At 42.3% G+C, this 26,789-nt stretch overlaps 1 protein-coding gene across 3 annotated transcripts in view; it reads right to left on the bottom strand.

Moving 5' to 3' along the window:
- Positions 1-26,789, bottom strand: part of LOC135212664 (endophilin-B1-like) — a 349,729-nt gene that overhangs the window by 23,654 nt on the left and 299,286 nt on the right. For all 3 annotated transcript variants that reach the window (XM_064246310.1, XM_064246312.1, XM_064246313.1), the window contains one exon: positions 2,090-2,315. In XM_064246310.1, coding sequence (XP_064102380.1) covers positions 2,090-2,315 — 226 coding nt within the window. The remainder of the gene's footprint in view (positions 1-2,089; positions 2,316-26,789) is intronic.

Raw genomic sequence — 26,789 nt, 5'->3', positions numbered from 1 at the left:
CAAGACAACCAAGGGGTCCCCCAGCTCCTCCCTATACCAGAAAGGGAGGTAGGGGCAGGGTAAGGTGCGATGGAACACGTGCACCGCAAGTGGCCTAGGCCGCGAGCAACACAACCGTGAGAGGGCCACGTGAACCAAGCTGAACCAATATAAGGGACAAGCACCTAGGCTAGCCTAACACCCTAAATAGAATAAATATGTACATCAAAAAGATGGAGAGACACTTTTAGTAAAAGAGAAGAAGCCCAGGAGGAGGCAGACTGTTCCAAGAAACAGAAGCCTACTCGGAGCCAGCGATAGCCGATGAAGAGCAAGAGCCGGGATGCTGGGCCAGAAATAATAATAATAGAAGCCCTAAATACCGAACTAAAAGAATGGTAGAAGGGCTAAACTAGCTAGAACTCGATGTAAAACAATGAACGTGATAAAGTAAGCCCATAAGTATAAGAAGTCCCAGTATGGAGGACCGGGAATTCTTACGAGGCAGCATGGCCGCCACGAGACAACCGGGGAACCGTATATGACCTATTAAGAGGAAAATACTGGTACCCGGAAGATAAAAAAAAAGTGGTAAAATATTACTTATGAGTTACTTAACTTAGCCGTGGCAATTGCAGAGCGTTCCATCGTAGAAAATAAGGATAAATCCTGAAATAGTGCAACACAAGGAAAAATGCGTCTTGTACGAAGCGCTAAAATTTAAGGATGTCCGCTAGGGTCGCTGCTGTCCGTGGCGTCCTCTAGTAGTAGTAGTAGAGGCTGCATCGCCCGTTGGTATCAGCTCTCTCTTGGGGGGATTCTGATAGGAAGTTCTAATTGGTGTTTGTCTCGTGGTAGTGTTCCACACTCGCCCCTTTTATCATACCGACACTTCTTTTTAGGAGTGAGCGAGTCAGTTTTACTGACATTTTCTTAATTTTGTTTTTCTCTGGTAATTTTAGGCTAATTTTACCTAGAAAGAATGATATTAAGGATCTTTCATAGGCCGACACGAGCTGAGCCCAGAAAAGGTATTTAGTCAATGCTCTAGTTTACTTTGTTTTCCCACATTACTAAAATATTGTTTTAATGAAAATAAAGACTTTTGATCTAATTTAAGGTACTTAAAAAATATCTATAATTCTTAATAAATGTACCACATTATAGTACATGCTGCTCATTAAAACAGTCCCTATGTACCATAGTAAATGGAGCACATCACAGTCAACGTGTTAATTAACGTATGTGCACTGGATTGGTGAAGTACTATACATTTCAAGGTTAAGTTAGGTCTGGGGTAAGCTGGCACTGGTTAATAGGGTAGGACATTGACACTGCTTTTTGTACCTATTTGTCATCCCTTTGCTTCAGTACAGTTGAGAGGTGACTGGAAATCACACTGCCTATAAAAAAAGCAAACTACACACCACAGTCAAAACGTGACTGGATTTATCGTGAAAAATGCAAAAAGTCTGTGTTAAAAGCAATATGGGATTAATATGGAAGGAAAACAAAAGCAAAGTTCATGACCTTGGCTCCATCTTATACCCTGAAAATACCTTTGGCTTTTATAAGAGTTTTAATGCATATATTATTCTGACTTTTTGGAAGACTAAATAATACTTGTTTAATAAAATGAAATGCAAGTTGGCAAACAAATGCTAATGAAATTTCAAACTTAATTTTTTTCATTCTTAGTGAAGAAATAGTTTTACATAGATGGAAATTACATCAGCTGTCCATTTATATTATTACTATTAATAGGGTTTAGTTTTTCAGACCTCTGAGTCTTAAGTAGACTCTTCTCAGGCAGGTTCTCAGGGATTAATCCCGAGAAGAAGGAAAAGAAGGGGAAAAATTTAATAAATAAATAAATACATAAATTGATAAAAAAATTACACTTTACGTATTTAAGAAACCTGTCTTATTTAAAAAAAAATTGATGATGTTGTTAATTAAAAAATCTTTGCTTTCAGCAAGAATACTTTTCATTTTTGAATTCTGAGGATAAATTTATCTTTGTTGGTCCAATTTGGGCATCCAACTGTCCATTTATAACTGGCCACACTATTTACTTGACCAAAATCTCAATAAGTCATGCAAAAATTACCTCATTCATCATCAGGCTCATTTCCTCTTTGCTTGTTGCATCATAGTCACATACAACCTTGGCTCTTCTCCATGTACCAGCTCCAGTCAAATCCTCTGAACTGTTCTCACTGGCAGTGGATGAATTATCAACTGCAGAGGTTCCCTTTTGTGCTGTACTTGGGACAGAGTTGTTTGAAAGAGGGGCACTAGTAAGGCTGACAGTTGCATCTGGACTCAAGGCAAGACTGCAAAAAAGAGCACTTGTTTGAAGGAGAAATAAAACCTGTGCACACTAATTGATCAAGGAGACTAGAGTACTAAGAAACAAAATTAATTTACAGAAATCTGTAATAAGGCAAAAGCACGATAAGAAAAAAAAAAGTCATATTATTCTTACCTAAATTTTTCAATCAATTATCCTGTAATAAACCTGCATCATCAGCACATTATCACTTGAATAATAGACATGAAGCTTTACAGTTTTATGAATTTGAATAAAAAGTAGAAAACGTTCTCTTCTATTACAGTTTCCAATAAATCTAGGTAGTTCCATTAACGATGACTTCACTTAGCCCAACCATGGCCTTAATGTATATGTACTAGTACTCTCAATTAGAAGAAAATTATAAAAGAAAATGTGAATTATATTCTCTGAGCTTTTTTCCATTTATGGAGCCTTGAAGATAATGGAACTGATTTTTTTTTTCTTGCCATCCTGATCTTTGATGGAAACCAACACTTATCTAAAATTCTTCTAGTTTAGTACATGTTAATTGTCTATTTAAATTTTGTTTATGGTAACGAAACATCTACATTTATACAAGTTATGATTGCATTTAAATAAGACTTCTTTCTGGGGTTAAATGTGAACTTATATCTCTCCACTCTGTTGTCTTGAGCAATTTTTTGTCAGAACTGCCATCTAATCTAGGTCTTCCTGTATCCCTCTTTTCTATGGTTTTTTGGACCTTCCTTCTGGTCTTCATCCTGAGGCTTTGCTGACTAACTGCTCCTCTATTGGAACTTGATTGATAAAATAGATTTTCAAGCTTCCCACTTGTTCACTAAAATTCTTCCATTATGTACTAAACTTCTCAGCTTAATCTGTCATTGGGGTTACGTCTAGTCTAATCAACCCCTTTAAGGTCGCTCACTTTCCTAATATTAAATCAATTTTCTTTTTCCCATCCCAGCTTTCATTACAAAATGGGCTTGCTAACTCTTTCAACTATCCTAACCCTGGCAAGTTTTCCACTGTTCATTAAAGTAACACATCTGATTGCCTGTCACATTTTTTGGATTCTAATACCAACTCAAGTTTCTGACATGCCCCAGTACTCAGAAATAATGATCATGATGGCTGACAAAATTTTCCAAAAGCTTTAGTCCGATTGCTGAAGAAAGTGAGTGAACATCAGATTTTCTGTCTAAAAGTTTTCCATATAAAAACTGTTATGCTATTTAGTAAATATGTATGTACTATACACCAAGTGTGCTTGCAATCTTCTTATTGCAATTTTTTTCAAACATTTCTTTCACTTATGTAAATTTGTAATTTTCTTACAAATTCTAAAGTAGTTTCTACTGTATTTTTTTTATTATAATCCTGAAGCCTCTCACCCCACCACACAATTATGCCTTTCTTTACCTTTAGTAGCTCAAAAGTGATACATATACTGAAGAATTACAAGACTTCGCAATAATATTCTAATAACAAATAGAAATGTTTAACAACAAGAAATAACTAAGTTTTTGCAATTATGGGAATGACAAATTCAGACCAAATATTTGCTTCAGAAGTAGTACATAACTGCCACATGAGTGTTATAAGGACTCCAAACTCACAAGCCACAGATCATCTGCTCAACAGACGAAGTGTTTCCCCTGTTCATAAGCCAAAACCAAATGCATTGAAATGTCAGGAGTATTTTCTTTCACAGTAATGCATGGAATTTAAGCATAACCTTAATAGAACTTTGAATGGGAAATACAGGATGCTGTAAGCCAAAAATCGCTTTAACCTGAATCATCATAATTATAATGGGAATAAACAGCAACAGAGCTGTAAGTCCGGGTTACAGCGCAGTAAAGCAGGTTAACAGCGCCATGAGGTAAGTGCCTTAAACCTGGAACGACTTAACCCAAGCCTGTTGTAACCCGGGGACTGCCAGAATTTCATATCTAGTACATCTACAGTTTGTGACTAACTGAGGTGGAAGCTTTGCTGTTGTTCATATGTGAAACAAACCTTAGGTCTTAACATTAGGATAAATCTACTGGGCCAGCCAGAAACTGTTTAAAAACAATAAAAAATTGTATATGCAAAAGATCTGTGGCATCTGGCAGCAATACGTAGCTGAGATGGAAGCAAGTCAGAGACCACACTAACCTCATGAGATATTTAGTCTTTGTTCAACCGCCTTGGAGAGCAAACGTTCACTTTTTTTTTTCTCCCAAGCTGGTTTTTGTCCTGAGCCTGTGATTCCTTTCTCTGCTGTGTTTTTGGATTTATCATGGATTCCTCTAACCAGCCTAAGAAGTCATGTGAGCGTCAGTGTATGTGTCGCAGCCTTCAAGGGTTTCCATGTTCATGCTTCCTGGCTTCCTCTAAGACAGATCCCCATACAACTCGCAGTAGGTGTCATTCTAATTTTTAATATATCACCAATCTATGCCCAGAATGTCGTTCATGGCCTGTTGAGCAGTGGAAGAATTTCTACAAGAAGAAGGAGCATAAAGGAAGTCAGGACTTCCATCTTGGAGAAATTCCCTCCTCCCCATGTGGACATTTCTGCTTCCCTTCTTCCAGGCCTATTCCTACTCTTCGTCATCCATTGATTTTATGTGTGTACATGTAATGCTGCCCAGTCTCTCTCGGGGGGAATTTTGCCCCCTTCAGGAAGAGAGCAGGCAGCACCATCTTGTTCCTTTTTAATAAATTTGTTATTTGAAATATTGATTTGGGTCTTCAGGGATATATTTCCTCATTCATACTGCGCAGTAGGCTTAGGTGTTGAGTTTTTCTCTGTTTTCATCAATGTTGTTACTTCTCAAACATCTTCTAGGTGACTGTTTAATTATTTCCTTTTTTTAGACACAACATTTTGATTCAATCTACACAATTTCTGGGAACGTGGTAATGTTTTAGTCTTTCAGATTTTGTGTGGATCGATACAGTTGACACAGTATTTGTCTCGCTTAACATAGTAAGTTTTCCTCCACTCCCTCAACACGAATATTAATGGCACAAGTTCTACAATTGCATTGGTCCCAACTAGTACATACTCATGACTAGTCAGAATTTAGTCTTGTCTCTGTCCTGTCTTGTTGGGTGGGGGGTGGGGGTGTGCGAGTCATATGGCTCACTCCTTTCTAAGTGCCATAAATCACAGAGTTTCGGTTAGTGGCGGTTTTCACTTATAGGTGCACCCCTGGGAACGGAACCCCCGCCGATGACCAGGTACTGCCTGTATATAGTATTTCTTTTCCTTCTCTCAGGGTGGGAGGTTTCTTCCCTTACTGAGGGGGAGGGCATATTATTTGTTTCCTTTCAGGCCCTACAGTTCAGAACTTGTTTTGTTCTGGACTTCCCCATCTTCTTCTTCCGCGACTGTTGTCAGCCCTGCTGCTCGCCTTGAAGTCGGATGGTGGCGTGTTCCACTGATTCTGGGAGCCCCTTTACAATCACTTTGCTCTCACAGTGTTGCCACTTCACATATTGGTGTATGTTGTCCAACCGCTGGTTCTGTGGTGGAAGTTTGGAACCCAGGCAGATCTGACGGCAGTGTCCCTTTCATAACATGGGAGCTATGTCTAAGTGATGACTTCTAAGGGTTGTTTCCCTTCTGAGTCAAGGGGGTTAACTCCATTTTCTTCTTTTTCAGAATCTAAAATGGACGGCTTCTCTAATGTAGCCTTCGTCTACTTCTGTAACATATCAAAATTTTATTTGAATATATGATTAAGCTCTCTCTTACACAGTTTCCTTAGATACAGCAAGTTGAAGAGGTAACCTGTGTCAACAATACTAGTTACGGGGATATTGCCCAAACTAGTATCTCCTTCACCCTTGTTTCTACCGACACTCGGGTAGAGGGAGCAATTGACATTCGTCCTGTATATGACTCGGTAGCTCATCCGAGTTCTTTGGTTTCTTTTGAAATCCAAGACTCGGAGGATGCTTTTCTTGAGTGTTTGGCTTTGGCAGGGGGTTTGGCTCGAGCAGGACACTCAGTTTTCTTCCAGCCAGACAGTTGGTGCACTTTCCTTTGTTGTACATGGGAGATTCTGGATATTTGGGGATGTTTCCAGCATAGGCCTTTTAGCCTTGACACTCACATGCTTATGACTTAGTCACCATAGTTCAAGATATCCACGGACATGACCAGGTTCAGTGTTTGTCTTCCCCATGATTCAACAGCATCCAGCCAAGAAATTACACTCTTTCCTTTGATGTACATGAGGGATTCTGCTTGACTATGGACGTTTCCACCCTAGGACTGTTGTCAACTCAATGTTTGATCGCCGTAACTTTAGTCACCATTCTTTCAGAACTCCTTCTTTTTGATATTCTTCAAGATTCCTGATGAACTGGACGTGAGAGTTTCTGCACGACTGTGGAAATGTTTACAGCCAGGGTCGTCTCCTCATTGATCAAACTTCCATGACTTAAGTCACTGTTTCCAGAACTCCTACCTGTTGATGTCCTCCCAAAAAGCCCACTGCTCGTTGTTCCAGCTCTCACATCCATGAAGACGCACACATACATGCATCAATTACAAGCAATTATTCTTCCAGTCAGCCTTTTGACCTTGCTTATAAGCACCTCTTGTCTCTTTGGAGTGACAGTGCTTGACATTTGAGCTTGCATGGCTTCAGACATGACTATGCAGCCGTAGATCAACACATGGATGTACAGCCGGATGTCAACACAAGGCCATAGATCAATACGTGGACGCATGGCTGGATGTTGAGACACAGCCATCATTCACAGGGGAGCATTGTCTTAAGATAGACTGTCCAGGAACAGACCATCGACCATGCCATGGCCATACAACACATTCCACATCATCTACGTACAAATAAACAAGATCAATCTTCCAATTTTAATGTCCTTCATACTGTAGGTTGGTGAGGTTTTTCTCTACATCGAATGAATTCATTTAATCAGACCCATACAGCCGTCACTGTGTTCACCCAAAGACTTTAACCCTTTTCAGATAGGAAGAATTATCTTGGTTCATCATTCATATTCATATTTGGATTGTTCCTTTGTGAATATTAACCTTGACTTCCTGCGCCTAAGTAGTTACAGTTAGTCAATAGGTTGGTTTGTTTACAGTGAAAGCAGGAATCAATTAATTCTGAACTTACAAGGTGTTTTCCTGGTGTGATTGGAATTATTTTCTAACTCCATAGATATACAGATCAGACCTACTACTCCTACTCCACTGGCCCTCCCTGTTTGTTGACAGGCTACCACTGCAGTGTTGTCTGACATCAGCGCACAACTGAATGTCCCTCTACCTTCTCACAGAACTCCTCGCGTCCCAGAAACGCAGCTTTTACTTCCAAAACATTGATGTGAAGCTTCCTGCCCTTCTGCACTCCAAACACCCAAAGCCAGAAGGACCTCAAGCTGAGCGCCCCAACCATCATGGATGTATCCAAAAACAGAAAACAGGGATAATCTGGATGGGAGCAAGTAGCAGGACTCCCATCGTAAGATTCTGATCGTCCAACCACCAATGCAGGTCTCTTCTCAACTGATCTGGAAGTGCTGTTGAGGGGAATCCCCAACTGTATGTGAAGTCGACCGTGAGGAACCAGCTTTTCTAAGGATGTGAAGATACCTAGTAGAACCTGCCACTGCTGAGCTGGTTATTCGGCTTGTGACTGGAAGGACCATGTCACTGTCCTGAACTTTTGTAACCTCTGGTCTGATGGGAAAACCTTCAACGCTACTGTATCTATGGACATATCCAGATACAGAACCCTCTGGCTGGGGACCAGACTGGACTTCCCCAGGTTTACCACAATACCCAGGCTCTTGTAAAACCAGAGCAGGTGATCCCTGTCTTGAAGTAGCTTCTCTCTGGAACTTGCCAAGACCAGCCAGTCATCAAAGTATCTCAGTAGATGAATCCCATGAGCATCAGCCCACTTGAGACTAAGGCAAAGACCCTTGTGAATACCTGTGGGGCTGTAGTCAAGCAGAAGCAAAGGACCTTGAACTGGAAGATCTGCTCTCTGAGGGTGAAGCGAAGGAACTTCCTGGATGAAGGGTGAATTGATATCTGGAAGTATGCATCCTTTAAGTTTATTCACAGCATAAAGTCATTCTCCCTTACTGCTGCCAGAAACGTCCAGGACATCTCCATCCTGAACCTTGTCTTCCTGATGAGTAGGTTCAGTGTGGAAAGATCTATCACTGGCCTCCAATTGCCCATGGATTTTGGACCCAGGAAGATGTGACTGTAAAACCCCGGTGAAGGAAGATGTACTTCTTCTACTGCACCCTTGTTCATCATCTTCAAAATTTTGCTCCGAAGAGCTAGGAACTTCAGAGATCTTTGAGTGTAAGTCAGGTGGAGGAGGGGTTTGTCTGAGAGAGGGGGAAGAAAGTCAAAAGGTAGGAGATATCCGACCCAAAGGACATCTACTACCCACTTCTCCGCTCCGTGCAATTGCCATTTGGCCCAATGGGCTGCCAGGCATCCCCCGACCCTTGGCAACGGGAAGGAAGAGGTACCCTCCCTATCGATGACCCCTTCTGCCCCTGCCTCTGGTGCCCCTACCTGGCTTGTAGGGGCAAGACTGGAAGGGGTGCTGCTGTTGTCTTGACCCAGAAGCTGTAGAAGGCTGAGACGTCCTTGATGAAGACACAAGCTTGATTTGCTTCCTGAGGGGGAGACCATTCAGCTTGCCCTTGAGGTGGTGGAGGAGGACGACAATGAACCTCTGACTTTGGTACTGCCTGCTGGACTAGTCTATCTTTAGTATCAGCCCCCCCTATGGTTGACCACATCCTCTAACTGCATTTTTGGGATGAGAAACTGCGACTCTAGGAGGTCCCCGTTACAAAGGACTGACAATGACTTCAAATCTACTGAACTCGCTACCTTTGATAGGGCCACATCCCTTCTAGCCAAGAGGAGGTTACCCCACAAGGCACCGCTGAGGTGGTCTAAGTGAGAAATGGCCTTTGACCCAGACTGCAGGAGTCTGATAAAGGAGATAGAGCTAACAGACCCACTTTCGAAGCAGCAGTCTAATCATGACAGTCTGGAAGACAGAGGAAACAATAGACTCCATAGCAGAGGCCTCCTGGGAGGAAAACGACAGACACTCAAGACCTTATTTGTTCCAGAGTTAGTCAGGAATAAAGTGGCATGGCATCAGCTGAACAACATTGGTGGAATGAAATTTTCTATGCTGCAGGAGGAGGAGGAGACAGGAACTTGGATGACCTACTGGATCGAAGTGAGCTATCCCTATCCAAAATCAGGTAATTAATATGCTTCAAAATAGACTGCGTATGTTTTGAAAGTGGGAGCTCGAACGAAGCTCTAGAATCCCACTTTGGGCCGAGCAAAGCTTCTATGCCAGTAGGGGTCATCGAAGTTTGAGCATCTGTCCTCCCTTCCAGATTATTGCACTGATGGATGAGATCAACAACCTCCAAAAAAGAAGACAGAAACTCATAGCTCTCCCCATCCTCTGGCTCCAGCAATGGAGAATGACGACATGAGGAGGAGGGTCTAGAAATAGCTTCGTCCTTTTCTAAAGCCCTTGCAGAGGTCTCCCTACAGAGATAGGCATCACGTTTCATACTGGAAGAAATGGTATCCCAAATGACTGAAACCTCTGAGCAAGTGGTTTGAGGACACCATGAACATGATCCTGCGATGTATATACCACTTACGCAAAGACTCATGTACCCGGTCCTGAGAAGTATCACGGACACAGCCATGAAATGACTCACATACACACGGCTGTGAGACGACTCATGTACACGACTGCAAGACAAACCAAGTACGCGGCCGTGAGATGACTCACGTACACAGCTGTGAGATGATTTACATACATGGCTGCGAGACGACTCATGTACACGGACGTGTGGTGAATCATGTCCGCAGTGGTGAGATAAAAACTGACGAGCACAAGAAGGTCTTGAGGGAGGAGACTGACCTCGAAGGTCAATATCTCTAGATTGAGAATGATGATATCGAGAAATCTTAGGGGAAGGAGACTTAGAAAGTCTAGTTGTCTTGGGAGAAGACTGAGACGCACATCCATGGATGCAAAGCGTCTCACGTCCTCGACTGTGATCCTCACCCACACATTCATTATGAGAAATCCCAAAAGATGCAGGAGACAACTGAGTGGAAGGCAACATCAAATTCTTGATCAGTGCTCTATCATCCTTAGGCAAACTCTAGTAGACTGTGGAGATGTGGAGCCATTGCAAACTGGAACATGTACGTGTACGTACAATGGAGAGACACGTCCAGGTAGAGAAGATGGCAAAACACTCCTCTCATTCTTGGAAGAAGAAACAACAGTCATGAATCCACCATCTGACTCTTGTACAAGTAGGAGGAGAAGGAGATATGGGGGAAGGCTCTTTCCTTCTACAGTGTCTCTTTGTACGGGGAACTGCATATCTCTCACAAAAAACGGTGTCCAGTTTATCAAACATCGCCTGAAAGAATGTCTCCAAGGGAGGTAGAACAGACAACACAGACACGGATGGTAATGACTTTATGGCCTGAGATGGAGGGAAAACCGACACCGCAGTTGATGTCATAGGCTGAGTGGAAACTGGGAGTGAAGTCACGACATTGGCCATGGCACCACAAGCCAATGGCCTCAGTGACGGGGAGATAAGTGGCGACCCAGCAGACAACGTTGTTGACAGCTCCGGGTCCGCTTGAAGGCATCACACGCATACCAAAGTAGTGTAGGCCAGGCGGAGGGGAGGACTGCCGGTGGGACTGGGGGAGGCTGGTGAGCAGACAAATAATGCTCCAGCAAACCATCCGAAGACGGTGAACTCCATAGGCCTAGGGACGCCCAAACCACCACCATTTTGTTGGACTCCAAATCTGAAACAAAGGAAGCTAGAGGGGGAGCCTCCTCTCCTGAGGGAGTGTGATTGTCTCCCACAAGAGAGGGGGCATCATTAAACATATAACTATCCTGTTCACCACCTGATACTGCTACAGACAAATCAGTGGAAGAAAAGGACAAGGTACACAGGAAAATAAGATGCAGGAAGAAGACTACTGGAAGAAGGAGATGCCAAAATGTCAACTTGAGGAGGCAAACAAACCTTCCCAAGATGGACAAGTTGACGCCTTATATTGATCCCTCTTCTTATAGAAAGCCCTCCACTGAGATATAGGCCAGGAACAACATTCCGAGCACTAGTTAGAAATAGTACAAAAATTCGCACGGCACCTACTGCAAGTCGAATGGGGATCTGTAACAGAAGCCAAAAACCTGGAGCATGGAAATCCCTGAACTTTCGGGCACATACATTGATGGGGCTTGGATTTCTTGGAGGAATCCATGATCAAAGGACAGACACACACACACACACTCTAAAATGTAAGAAATAACAGGCAAACAAAGCAACTGTTTGGGAAGGAGAGCACAATAAGGCTACTCTCCAAGGCAGTCAAAGAAAGACTGATGCGTCACAAGGTCCCAAGCTTGGTCAGTGACCAGCTTCCACTTTGTATATGCATGGGTGTCCAGATGCCACAGATTCCTTGCTTTACAATCTTTGATTATTTTTAACCAGTTTCCAGCTGACACTAGAAAATTATCCTATGGTTAAGACCAAAGGTTTGTTCATCATATGAACAATTTGTCATTTTTTAATTAGTTGCAGGTCATTGCCTTATTTTCTATTAGTGATAAACATTTTCAACTACGTTACTAGTTTAAACATATTCATAAGTATACTGTACATACTGTGCACTACCATATTCAATCTAGAATAAAAATGAAAATAACAAACAAGAATATATGGTTATATCAGTTTATATAATAAAGTACAATTACAGTACTTGACTCACATTCCACTAATGCAATGTAGTGCTTTGTTGATATTAACAGATCTTTAGTTTGGTACTCTCTTCAGACCTCTATTAAAGCAATGGTTATATACTCTACCATCATTTAATGTACACCAAGGTAACCACTTATGATGAAAATATATATACAGTACTTACATATGCAAATAGTACTGCATACAGTAGAGCATATACTTTATAAATACTATTTATATTATACTATACCTTTACATATCTACATTGAAAATGGCTGGTCAATTACTTAGAAGCTATAAATGATTTATTGCTAAATTATGCTTTTAAAAAAACCCACAAAATATAATTTCACTGGTTCGTTCTCTCTCCTGTGAGCAACAAAAGCTTAACAAAGTGGGTACTTCTTTATACTTAGCTTAGTTAACAATACATATAATACTTTCCTGAACTTTAGTTTGACTACTATATCCTAAATAATCACAGATTAGTATTGATATTTACTGGTAGTGCATGAGCATAGATTTACTTAAATTACCTTACTAAAGCAAAATTACAGGGTGCATACATATTAGGCAACCTACAGTACTGTATCAATACTGTACATAACAATGTCTGAATCCTATCATGAAATATTTGTGAAACTAGCCAGCTGGGAGATCATTTTATTTCAACCACCAGGAACTGTTCAGGTCACTTACAATCACAATGTAGGATGGAAATGTATGAATCAATGCAGAGTCAATGAATAGGATTAGAGAGCTTTGCTTTTAAAAATACCACAGGCTTATTATTATTATTTTTGACAGCTCAGTAACCTCAGTAGTATAAAAAGAAAATGTTCTAGAATCCATAACAGTATTTAAACTAAAACAGACCTCCCAATTTCATAAATTCATTTCTGGGCTCAGCCTGTGTCGCTCCGTGAAATAGGTTTCTTTGATACTATTTCTAGGTATAAATATTGCTATTCATACCAGAGAAAGAGAGAAACGTTAGTGCCAAGGTAAATGGCTCGCTCACCTTTTAATAAAAGGTGTCTGTAAATATAAAGAGCGAGTGAAAACCACTATCAGAGGTACCCTGCCATTTAGCTTCTTCCTCCGCCAAAACCCCATCTACAGAGGAGCCGAACTATAGCCCCGCTACCCTCTACTACTACAGTGAGCGCCTCTGACGCCATTCCTTTTGATAGCGTCACCGCCATTACACGCGTCTTGTTTTGTGCTGTTTTTTTTTGCGCTGACTTATTGGATTATTCTTCTTTACGATGGATCAAGCTACTGCATCCAAGTTAAGTACTGCTGTTATCTCAATTATGCAGATCTCACCCATTTTATTGTGTTTAGGAGGAGATTAGGTAGCGTGAGCTTCATGGTTCCCACGCCGACTTCTCTCTCCCTGACCGCATGGCGGCTCCCGCACTCTTTTGTTCTCCCATACCATCAGAGTTACCTTAGCAGTACTATTTATTATTCCATAACTGTTTTATTGTGTTTTTCATGCAGTCAGCTTGAAATTTATTCAGTCTAGTCTTTCACGGGGTCCCCCTACTCCGACCGTATGTTTCGGATCGTAGCCTAGCCTAGTCAGATCCCGATTCGTAAGGAGTCTCTCCCTTAAGTTAGGACCTAGTCCCTTCATTTTATGTCCTGGCTCCTAGTCTCCTGCCCCCATATTGGTACAGCATACCGACTGGCCGCCTAAGGGTTAGGCTAACACACCCGAGTCATCAGACTTGCGATTAGCCTACCCCTCCTGGACATCCTTATCTTACACTGTTATTAGTAATTTCTTCCCCCGTGTTAGTCTAGCTTATATTCATTTATTTTATATTTATATGTATGTTTCTAATATGGGTTTCTGTTTCACTGTCTCTCTTCCGCTCTTGCAGTGGCTTGCGGCATACTTCGGCCCCACGGCAGAGTTGACCTAGTAATCTCTCCCCCCTATGCATTGCAGTGCAGCAGTTACCTTGATATAGTTACAGGGCCATACCGGTATTACTGGTCTGGTTCTCCGGAGCCACTCCGGCGCTGTTAACCTTGATATATTTTACATATGTGACTGCATGCATACATATATATATATATTGCCTGGATGGTAGGCTCAACTCCGGCGCCTACTACAAATTAGACTTATAGCATTAAGTTCTATAACCTCCCCGGAGGTTGTCATGATACTCATGTATCCTTTGACTTACAGGTCATCTGTTGCCAGGAACCCGGCTGTAATGCCATCCTGCAGGATCCCTGTGGACATGAAGTCTGCCGCTCCCACGCCGGGTGCGCCATACGGGTAGACGACTACTTGGTGTGGCACCATGAGAACTGCCTCACCTGCTATGCCTTAGTTGGAGCAGCCTCCACCGAAGTAAGTCTCCATTATCAATGGCATAGAGTCCATTCATTTGCTCATTATATTCACTTACGTGCATATTTTCGAATTGAATTGTTTGATTCATATACTTCAGTCGTCTTGTCTCTATGGCTAACTCTAACCCTTCTTACAGGTCTTGGAAGCGAAGAGGGCAGCAGCTTTAGCCACCTTGAAAGCCTGGGTCGGGGGTTTCGGGAGGAATTCTCCCAAAGGCCACCCGTACATCTTGGCCCAGGACATGGCAGACCAAGTCTTCCCTGGCACGAAGAGGGGTTCAGCCGTGGATCCCCAAGTTGCCGCTCCTCTCATCGCTGATATCCAGGCTATGGTCTCGCTCCCGGCGGAAGGGGACCTGACGGAGGACATCGCAGAGGACGTTGCGGCTCTCAACCTGGACTTGGAGCCCATGACTGTAGATGTCATGGGCAAAGGTAAGGGTGTACTTGAGGCAGGTCCTGTAGGGGCTCAAGGGCTTTCCTTGAGTTCTTCTCCTTCTCCTTCTCCTATCCCTTCCACATCTACTTCTTTCCGGGGCTTCATGGAGAAGCAGAGGTCGGTACGACCAAAAACTTCTTCTGTGATCCCCAAGGTCAAGTCTTCTACGGACTTTAAAACAAAGCCGAAGTCGCTGCCAAAGAAGTCAGCTCCTTCCTCTATCCAGAAGTCCCCGGCTCACCATCCCGGGGCAGATAAAGCTAAGGGTGCGTCTTCTTCTGCGCCGCGGTCCCCTAAGCATAGGCCTCGGAAGGAGAAGGCCCAGTCTTCCTCCTTCGACCCCGAAGCTTTCTCCTCCAATATCCTGGAGAGGGTGGGAGACGTTGTTGGAAACTTAGTCAACACTAGGTTTCAGGAGATGTTCTCCCAACTTTCAAGCTTGGTCGAGGCCTCGGGTCAGTCGATCCAATCCCTGACGGAGAGGATGGCTGCCCAGGAAAATGCTATGACGGGAATTAGGGACTCACTCGCGGCAGGCCACTCTCAATCCGGTCAGGTAGCAATACCTGCCGTCATGCCGGATTCGTCAAGACTCCCGGACTTCAAGCCAAACAACCCGTGGAGGATTGCGGCATACGCTCCGTTCGTGAACGGCATGCTCTCCATTGAAGGTATTGGGACTCGGAGGTTGGAAGACTTCGAGTGTTATCCCAAGAACCTTCAACCTCCATTCATGGGCTACGTCCGGTTAACTGACGCAGCCATGATGAGAAAGGATAAAGTCCCGAAGGAGACTGTCATCCTCCCTCGGGAACAGGCGCAGCAGGCGTGGCTGAGAAGTCTGGATGAGTGGGAGTGTGAAAACACTCGCCTCACCGCCTTCAAAAGCCCTTTCACCATTTTTACCACGGTGGAAGGCACTCCGCTCCCACTTACCTATAAGGTAGTGGAAGCTACATACCAGGCAGCTCTTAAGGACGAGCCTATGCCTCAGCTCCGGGAAACGGAGCCGACCTCCCTTCTGATCCCCGGATCAGAAAACTATTTTGAGGGTGCAGCACCCACCTTCACAGTAGGGAAGCTGAAACCTGACTGCACCACAACGCTATTCAGCGAGAGGCTCCCCAGGCTATCTGAATCACTAATCCAGACGGAGTTCGACGCCCGGACTAGGCTCAGCAGGTCACTCTCCTCCTTGACGATGGCGGAAATGACGGCTCTTGTTTACGAACAAGAGCCATTATTTAAGGTCATGGCAAAGTTGTTACTGCATACAATGCAGTGCAACTTCTATGACTTTGTCGTCGCAAGGAGGAACTGCAGGAAGCATGTTCTGGGGGAGGCCACCATCCGCCACGAGCCTAACAGGCTGATCGCTTCCTCCGGTAGTGGCAGAGGTGCTGCACGAGGCCTCTAAGGTAAACCAGAGCCTGAAGGTCAGGTGGGGTCTGGTAAACAAACGTAAGCCAGAATCCTCCGGAACCAACCCCAGGTTGAAAAAAAAGCCTAGGAAGTTCCAGTCCTTCCAGGCTTCACAACAGGCTCTGGTCCAGGTGATGCAGGTTCCCCAGGTACCACAGCACGCCGCTTCAAAAGCACACCCTCAACAGCAGTATGTGCTTTTGACTTCACCACCCCAACAGCCCCAGCCATCAACCTCCTTTGCTGTCTCGCCAACCTATAACTCGGCTTTTGAGGCCCAGGCCTTTCAGCCATTTAATAGGTTTGCCACAGGCAGCCATGCCAGGGGTGTCTCTCGACATCGAGGATCCGGCAGGGCCACCAGCAGGGGCAGAGGTTTCCGGGAAGCACGGGGAGGCCGCCCCTCCACAAACCAACCGTGAGAGTCCCAAGGTAGGAGGGAGGCTGTAACTCTTCCGCCAACGGTGGGGGTTCAGCTCTTGGGCTCAAAGTATAGTGACCAAAGGTTTGGGTTGGAGTTGGACAGAAGGTCCTCCTCCACCCAACCATTTCTACCAAAAACCAACAGCGGAATTGATAGAATATACCCAAGATCTTCTTCTCAAAGGAGTAGTATCAAGGGTCAAGAACTTAAAATTTCAAGGACGCTTGTTCAGCGTGCCAAAGAAAGACTCAGGAAAGCGAAGAATCATCCTGGACTTGTCCCACCTAAACTTATTCATTCCTTGCGACAAGTTCAGAATGCTGACCGTTTCACAAGTGCGGACCTTACTTCCCCGTGGGGCCGTCACAACCTCTATAGATCTTACAGATGCCTATTATCATGTTCCAATAGCCAGACACTTCTGCTCGTTCCTAGGCTTCAAGCTAGGAAACAAAGCTTATTCTTTCAAGGTAATGCCTTTCGGGCTCAACATCGCCCCTAGAATATTTACGAAACTGGCGGAAGCAGTTGTCCAAGAGTTGAGGTCTCAAGGAATAATGCTAGTAGCATATCTAGACGATTGGCTCATATGGGCAAAGTCCCCCAAAGAATGCCAAAAGGCAACGGTCAAAGTAATCAAGTTTCTGGAACATCTAGGGTTCCAAATAAACAAAACCAAGTCCAGACTAACACCGGAATCTCGGTTCCAGTGGTTAGGCCTGCAATGCGACTTGGATTTACATACTCTGTCAATCCCACCGTTGAAAAGGAAAGAAATAGCCAAGGCTACAAGGCAATTTCTCAAACAACGCCAAACTTCCCGGAGGAACCAAGAAAGAATCTTAGACTCACTCCAATTTGCCTCGGTCACAGACATTCTTCTGAAAGCCAGACTGAAGGACATAATCAGGGTCTGGCGTTCAAAAGCAAACCGGAGGTCCCGGGACAAGCTAGCTTCTATCCCGGCGATCTTGCGGAAACGTCTCCACCCATAGACGAAAGTGAAGAACCTATCAAGGGCAGTACCCCTTCAATTCCCCCCACCGTCTCTAGTGATCCACATGGATGCGTCCCTAAGTGGGTGGGGAGGGTACTTGCAGTACAAAAAGGTCCAGGGCACCTGGTCCCTACCATTCCACCAGCTACATATCAATGTACTGGAAGCTATGGCAGTGTTTCTTACTCTGAAGAGGCTCCGGCCACACAAGAAATCGCATGTCAAACTGGTCCTAGACAGTGCAGTGGTAGTCCACTGCATAAACAGGGGCGGATCCAAATCAAGTCACCTGAATCATGTCCTGATAGCCATTTTTTCTCTGGCAGACAAGAACAATTGGCACTTGTCAGCCACCCACTTAGCAGGGGTAAGAAACGTGGTAGCAGATGCTCTGTCACGCTCCGCCCCTCTAGAATCGGAGTGGACCCTGGACAACGAGTCATTCAAATGGATCTGTCAGAAAATCCCGGGGCTTCAGGTGGATCTCTTTGCCACGGAGTCAAATCACAGGCTCCCTTGCTATGTGGCACCACACCTGGACCCTCTGGCTTATGCCACGGACGCTATGGCAATAGATTGGAATGTGTGGAAGAAGATCTACCCGTTTCCTCCGGTGAATCTTCTTCTGAAAGTCCTGAAGAAACTAAGATTGTTAGAGGCTGGGTTGCTCTAGTAGCTCCCAATTGGCCCAAAAGCAATTGGTTCCCACTGCTCCTAGAATTAGGACTCCGGCCCCTATGGATTCCCAATCCCAAACTAACCCAGCTAGTTCAAACACGGACTGTGTCCGCTTCCTCAAGGATTCAGAAAGCCCTAACTTTATGGATTTCTTGAAGTTTGCAGCTCACAGGAACGCTTACATCGATCCCCAAAATGTTGCATTTCTGGAATCAGATAAAAGGGAATCTACCTTACGTCAATATGACTCGGCCGTTAAGAAACTAGCTATGTTTCTTAAAGGCTCAAATACACAAATAATGACCACAAATTTGGCCATTTCCTTCTTCAGAACTTTGTTCGAGAAAGGTCTTGCAGCAAGCACAATTACCACTACCAAATCAGCTCTTAAAAAGATCTTCCAGTTTGGTTTTGCTATAGATCTAACAGATTCTTACTTTTTCTCTATACCAAAAGCTTGTGCTAGACTTAGACCCTCAGAGAGACCTAAGTCAGTTTCTTGGTTCTTGAATGACGTTCTTAAGTTGGCCTCAGAAATAAATAATGAATCATGTGATTATATATCCCTCCTGAGAAAAACTTTATTATTATTAAGTTTAGCATCAGGAGCAAGAATTTCAGAACTGTCGGCTCTTTCGAGAAAACCAGGTCACATTGAATTCCTTCCATCAGGAGAAGTACTTCTCTCCCCAGATCGTCAATTTTTGGCCAAAAAAGATGGACCCCATGGAAAATCTTACCACTCCCCCAGGACAAGTCCCTATGTCCAGTTAACTCCTTAAGTGCTTACTTGAGTAGAACAACCTTAAAGTCTTCAGGTCCCTTATTCATCAGGGAGAAGGGTGGTACGATTTCCTTAAAAGGCATCAGACAACAAATTTTGTACTTTATTAAACAAGCCAACCCGGAATCCTTCCCACGGGCTCATGATGTTAGGGCAGTTGCCACATCTATCAATTATTTTCAACATATGAATTTTGACGATCTTAAGAAATACACAGGCTGGAAATCTCCGACAGTCTTTAAACACCACTACTTAAAAGTCCTTGGAGGCCCTTAAATTTTCAGCAGTGGCAGCTGGAAACAAAGTTTCCCCTGACACTGCTTAATAATCTTATTAATCTTTCACTGTAGCCTTCCCTTCTGCCTGCCTCACTTGCACCCTTGCTTAGCTAGTTCGCCTCTAGTTTACATATTGCCTTGGATGTAATTGTTCTTACATTATTGCTTGCGTTAGGGCTCAGTTCCCTCGCTTATTTGTATGATTGTCAACTTGATTGTCTCTGTTTCTTACATGTTTTACTGTTAAGTACCTTCAAGTTTTTTGTGCTTAGTACCTTTAAGTTTTTAAGCTAAGTAATTTTAAGATGGTAAAATATACTTTACCTTTCACTTTGTACCAATTTTGTACTTTTAAGTTGTACATTATACTAATTAACCTTACTGGTGTTTGTTTTACCTGCTAATTTCAGTATTTTGTATTTTGTTCCAAGCTTGGTGGGGCTAATTCTCTGGCACTATTTCACGGAGCGACACAGTCTGAGCCCAGAAAAGGGATTTTGATGAAGAAAAAATCTATTTCTAGGCAAGGGGCCTGTGTTGCCCAGTGAAATCCCACCCTGTATCTGTATTCCTCACCCTGCTTAACCCAAGCTTGGGTTGCTATCTTCAGGAATGACGTCAGAGGCGCTCACTGTAGTAGTAGAGGGTAGCGGGGCTATAGTACAGCTCCTCTGTAGATGGGGTTTTGGCGGAGGAAGAAGCTAAATGGCAGGGTACCTCTGATAGTGGTTTTCACTCGCTCTTTATATATACCGACACCTTTTATTAAAAGGTGAGCGAGCCATTTACCTTGGCACTATCGTTTCTCTTTTTCTCTCGTATGAATAGCAATATTTATACCTAGAAATAGTATCAAAGGAACCTATTTCACTGGGCGACACAGGCCCCTCGCCCAGAAATAGATTTTTCCTTCGTCAAAATCCCTTTATGCACTTTAAGTCAAATCACTATATGCTACCAAATATGAAAAACACCTCTCTAGGTGATTTTTAACTTCCTGAATTTCAAATATGTACTTAAAAATCTAATTTACATCTAAATAACTTTCTATACGGGACCTAACTTTCAAGAAGTAAGTTTGGGCTCCTAGTACTGTATGCATGAGCAAAGTCAACACATTTGAACTCAGGAGTAAGCCATATACTATAATAATTTTAATAATGAAAGTAACTCATTAGTATTTTGGTGATAGGAAATGACTGCATAAATCATTCTAAACAGTCTTCCTAATCTAGGATACTGAAAGACAACTTTGGAAAAAGTTAATTCACTAACAATAATTTTAAGATCAATGGAAAGTAAACCACTAATTATTTGCATGTCTTTTTCACATAAACTCAAGGGCTTGATATTACCAATCAAAAATATGATCTTTATGTATACTTACTACGGTTCTGGATGTCAATGTTTATATAAAACCATAAAAAGGTAACTGATTGTAATGATAATGGTTACTATTACATATTTAACAATTCAACCAGACCACTCAGTCACTGGTAGACTCAAATAGGAATGGCCCTACTGATTTGTTCTTGAGTGAGAATGAAAACTGGAGCAAGAGAAGTGTGTTACCTGGACATTTAAGTGAAAAGAGACTATAAACAAACAAAAAGTAAACATCAGGAATAATGACGCCATGGGGTTAAGGGATACAAAGAACCTTCAGTGCTGTCTGAAGTATGCCATATAAGGCATTCAGTTTCACATAAAGTTTGCTAGTCAAAAGTTGTTTACGTACATTCAATTCCTTTACTTAAAAATGCATTTCATAAAAACTCAAGAGGAGCACCTTTTATGCACTGCAAGAAAGGTTCCCAGATTTTGCAATATCACTGCAGTAAAAAAATAATGATGAAGCATGAAATTTATATTACCGTAAATATTTTTGTAGAAAAATCTTGTTAGTGTCGTACAGCTGCTCAACATGTTAAATCATAAGACGATGTACAATCAAAACCAGATCAATTAACCACATATGTGACTAAATGTTAACATTTAAAAACTGTAGCTGACAAGAGAATAGAAATTAGATATAAGTTTCAAAACCACACAACTTTTTATGTACGTATACGTATAGTGTATAAGAAGTTTTTTATTACAAAGCTTTAATGTGAGCTGTCACAGAAGGAAAGCACTTGCTTATCAGTGAGCTGCTTATGTGTAATTTGTTGAGATATTTGCAACTGGAATGGAGGTACAGTGATACAGTGTAACACCATTATTGGGAATAAGTACTTAGAATGCCACATGTAATTATTCTAGGAAAAGAAGCTATAATATCTTATAAATTCAAAGCATTTCACACTTCTATACCACAGTATGCCAGCTGCGCATCAAAGATTCTCTTAATAACCACACAACAACATGCACAGTAATCTGGAAATGTCTTGATGGAACAATAAAACTATACATCATCATCTTGCTGGCCCCGTAAAATCAAATAAGGTACATACTAATTGTTTTGCTTTCAACTCACAAAAAGTTTTCCATATATTTACACAACTATTTATCAAAAGAAATAATTACTGCATGATTATTCTTTAAAATTTCTTAGCATATTAAAAATTACAGATTTAAACAAAACACTTTACAACTTGATGTCCTTCTCCTCCTTTTACGAGTATTTTTTATGGGATCAGCAATATATTACTAAATCTATGGGTTTGCACGAGTTAAACTCTGGAAATATAGTTAGGTTTCATAATCTTGGAAATCAGTATCTTAGGTACTGAAAATGGTCTCAGAATAAATACAGGCAGTCCCTGGTTATCTGCGGACTCGGTTAATGGCAATCCCGTTTTATGGCACTTGTCTAGCGCCATAAAATCGGTGATAATAGTTATGGCACCATAACATACCTAATAGAGGTGCCAATAACCGGTTAATGGCAGTTTTCGCTTATCAGCACCCCGCCGAGAATAGAACCCCCGCCAATGACCGAGGACTGCCCGTATATACACTATATAAACAGTCCACGGTTACTGGCAGACTTGGTTAATGGTGATCCAGTTTTATGGCACTCGTCTAGCACCATAAAAGTGCCGAGTTCCGCTTATCGGCGCCTTAAGGTGCCACTAATAAAGAAGGCGCCATTAACGAGTTATCAGTACCATTAACCTGATATCAGCGCCATAAATCACCAAGTTTCCGTTAATGGCGGTTTTCATTTATAAGCACCCTGCCAACAACAGCACCCCCGCCGATAACTGAGGACTGCCTTTAAATATAAGCCAGCTATGACCACTTTTAGAGGAGATTTTTGAAGTAGATTCTGGAACTTATTCTCATGTGAAAATGGGGTGGGCACAGTGCCCCCACATTTTAATGCGGGAACAGATTCCAGAACCTAACGCAGAAATGCAAAAATCCGCTCTAAAAATGTCTATAACTGCCAAATACCTTGTGCCCCTTACACTAGAATGCTTATAACTGTCTATTTTAACATTTTACAGCTTAATTTGATAGTTCAAACAAAAATATACCTTAAATTATCATACTAAAACAATTTAAAACAAAAATACCTCTCAAACCATCATCCCAAAATGCCCAAGATAACCTTACATTACAGTACTTGCCTACAACTGTTACTCTTAAGAAGGCTAAAGACACCACTAAAACGCTTATAACTGCCTATTTTAACAGTTTATCGCCAAAATCTACACTTAAAACAAACCTATACCTCAAACTATCATCCCAGAACACCCTAATATCATTTCAAAGTTATTTTGCAAAATTAAGTACCAGCCTACAACTTACTCTCAAATATCCCATATCATTCAGAAGCACATTTTCTTTGGCCTACGGCATCATTCTGCGCATACTACAAGTCATATGTATACAGAAATTATGTATGATAAATTTGTAAAGTAATGAAGTCTGTGGGCATAACCAGCCCATTTCACAGGCAGACCCAGCTCTGTTTCAGGGAAACCCTTCACATCCCCACCCCTTTCGGAGGAGGGGAGGTAGGATGAAACCCCATTATAGAAACACATGGGTATTCAAATGCAATGTTTGGTCAAAATTTCAAAGCTATCGGTGGAGAGCCTTAGGAGATTTAAGATTTTGAACAAACAAACATTTACATTTTTATTTTTATATAATTATATATTAAAGTGTATTAATATTTGAAAATTAGTACTTATTATTAGGTAAATCATTTACTCACCCTCTCCCGTAAATTTAATGAAAAATTTTGTGCTGTCAGTCATTCTCTCGCTCTCTCTCTATGAAAAGTGAATTAGTAATAATTTTAGATACAGCCCAAAGAAAAATGTGCAAATTAATGAAAGTTCACTACAGACGAGTGAATGATGTGTTCACACAAAAATCTGCAACAATATGAAACAAGGAAATGTGAAATGCATACAAAAGGGGAGGGTCACTGTGTGTGTGTATGAATATATATATATACAGTGGTACCTCGACATACAAAAGGCTCAACTTACAAAAAATTCGAGTTACGAAAGCAAATACGAAGATTTCTTTGGCTCTACATACGAAAATAGTTCAGGATACAAAAGGTTGTTGCTGTAAAGTCCCGAGATTCGCCTGGACCACCGATAATTTTAAAAATCGTGCGCCGCCAACTGAGTAGACTCGCCGCCATCCTCCCGCTCTCCCATTGGTTCCTGATGCTAGTCACCGCTATAAGATCCTGCTCTCCTATTGGTCAGCATCTCTCCCATGATCCCATCATGCATCTATGTAGCGGCGTGCTTTTTCGGCCACTCGGTAGTAGCAGCGTTTCTATATGCACGCCGAATCGTTTGTTCTATACGATTTCATTTATCAACGTAAATTCGTTAGTGATTTCGTTGTAGTACTACTTTATTGTGTTGTGTGAGAACTTTAGTACATACGTATACGTACTACATAACTTGATTACGTACAGTATATACGTAGTCATGGGTCCCAAGAAAGTTGAAGTTCACGGAAAGAAGAGGATGCTTTCTTTGGAGACAAAGATGGATATAATCATGAAGTATGAAGCTGGCATGCGATTGAGTGTGATCACTAAGGAATATGGCCGAAATCCGTCGATGATAGGCACCATCCTTAAGCAGAAGGAAGCCATCAAAGCAGCTACACCTTCCAAGGGCGTGACTATTTTGTCAAGCAAGAGGAGCCACGTGCACAACGAGATGGAAAGGCTGCTTCTTGTCTGGATAAAAGACAAGGAAATCGCTGGCAATACGATATTGGAGACGGCAATCTGCCACAAGGCCAGTGCTATTTTCGGCGATTTGATTACCCAGCCGAAGACGACGGAGGAGAAGGGACATCGACGCCAACCCCAGACTTCGAGGCTTCACATGGGTGGTTCGAAAAATTCCATAAACGGACTGGCATCCATTCAGTGGTGCAGCATGGGGAGGTGGACAGCTCGGACACGAAAGCGCCCGAAGCCTTTATTAAGACGTTCAACGAGATGACAATCAAGGAAGGCTACAGTTCTCAGCAAGGCTTCAACTGTGATGAGACTGGCCTTTTTTTTGAAAAAAATGCCTCATCAGATGTACATCTCGCAGGAAGAGAAGAAGCTACCCGGGCATAAGCCTATAAAAGACAGGCTTACGCTAGCACTTTGTTCCAACGCCTGTGGGGATTACAAGGTGAAGCCACTACGTGTGTATCATTCGGAGACTCCTCAAGCCTTCAAGGCCCACAAAGTGCTAGAGGAGAAGCTTACAGTGATGTGGAAGGCTAATGCGAAAGCCTGGGTAACGAGACTTTTGTTCACCGAGTGGGTAAATCTGTGTTTCGGCCCGACAGTGAAGAAATTCTTGGAAGAGAAGTGCCTCCCTCTGAAATGTCTGCTGTTGTTGGACAATGCCCCTGCTCACCCTCCTGGTCTCGAGGAAGATATCCTAGCGGAATATTATTTTATCAAGGTTATTTATCTTCTGCCTAACACCACCCCTCTCCTCCAGCCCATGGACTAGCAAGTGATATCGAACTTCAAGAAGCTGTATACGAAACGAAACATCTTTTCAAGAGATGTTTCAACATCACCAATACCACAAACCTCACCTTGCGTGAATTTTGGAAGGAGCATTTCGACATCGTCATATGCATCTGACTCATCGATCAAGCTTGGCAGGAGGTTTCGAGGCGAACCTTGAATTCTTCGTGGAAGAAACTCTGGCCTGATGCCGTATCTGCCCGAGACTTCAAGGGACTCAACGTGGGCGAAGCTGGTGGAGATTCAGGAACAGTTGATGATCCTAAAACTGTTTCGCAACCATATCTTGACGAGATCATTGCACTCAGCAAGTTCATAGGGCTGGTCGTCGATGAGGACGACATCAATGACCTTCTCGAAGAGCACCAAGAGGAGCTTACAATGGATGACCTGAAGGAGTTGGAGTCCATGCAACATAACCTCATTCAAGAAGAGTTCTCTAACAGCGGCGAGGTGGAGGACGACGACTCTATGACAACGGCAGAAATTAAGGATGCTCTAGCTGCTTTTCATAAGGTCAATCATTTGTAGAAAAGAGACACCCCAAAAAGGCTTACACAGGTCATATGCTTGCGCAGTTCGATGACGTTGGCCTGAGTTGTTTCAGGAACATTGTGAAAAGTAGGCAGAAGCAATCTTCCTTGGATAGTTATTTTTTAAAGAGGCCTTTAGTAGGAGTAAGCAAAATGGAAGATCCAATTGATACTACGAAAAAACAGAAAGTTGAAAGTGGTGAAGAAATTGAAATTTTGTTAAAAAAAACGTAATGTATAAAAAAGTAAAAAAAAAAATGTAAAAAAAAGAAAAAAAAAATTTAATATAAGTTTTTTGTAAAGTTAAGTGTTACGGTTCTATCAATGTGTTTTGTAAAGTTAAGTTTATGTTTGCTGACATTTTTAATGTGTTTCATTAAGTTAACCCTTAAACGCCGAAGCAGTACTTTAAAAATCGTCTCCCATATGCTGACGGCGTTCGCGAGTGAGCGCCGAAGTGGAAAAAATGTTTTTTCAAAAAATCATAGCACGCTTAGTTATGAAGATTAAGAAATCATTTTTGGCTCCTTTTTTTGTCATTGCCTGAAGTTTAGTATGCAACCATCAGAAAAGAAAAAATATCATTATCATATATAAATATTGGGATATATGACAGAGCGAAAAAAAATTTCATATATAATTGTATACAAACCCCGCTGTGAGCAAAAAGGTTAAAGCTAACGAGTTAATTTTTCGTTGTATTGTACACTAAATTGCGATCATTTTGGTATATAACACATTGTAAAACGATCAAGGCAACACAGAAAAA

Source organism: Macrobrachium nipponense, chromosome 41, assembly GCF_015104395.2.
Source record: "Macrobrachium nipponense isolate FS-2020 chromosome 41, ASM1510439v2, whole genome shotgun sequence".
Lineage (NCBI taxonomy): Eukaryota > Metazoa > Arthropoda > Malacostraca > Decapoda > Palaemonidae > Macrobrachium > Macrobrachium nipponense.
Note: the sequence above shows the minus strand (reverse complement) of the source record. Positions and strands in the feature narration are given on the sequence as shown.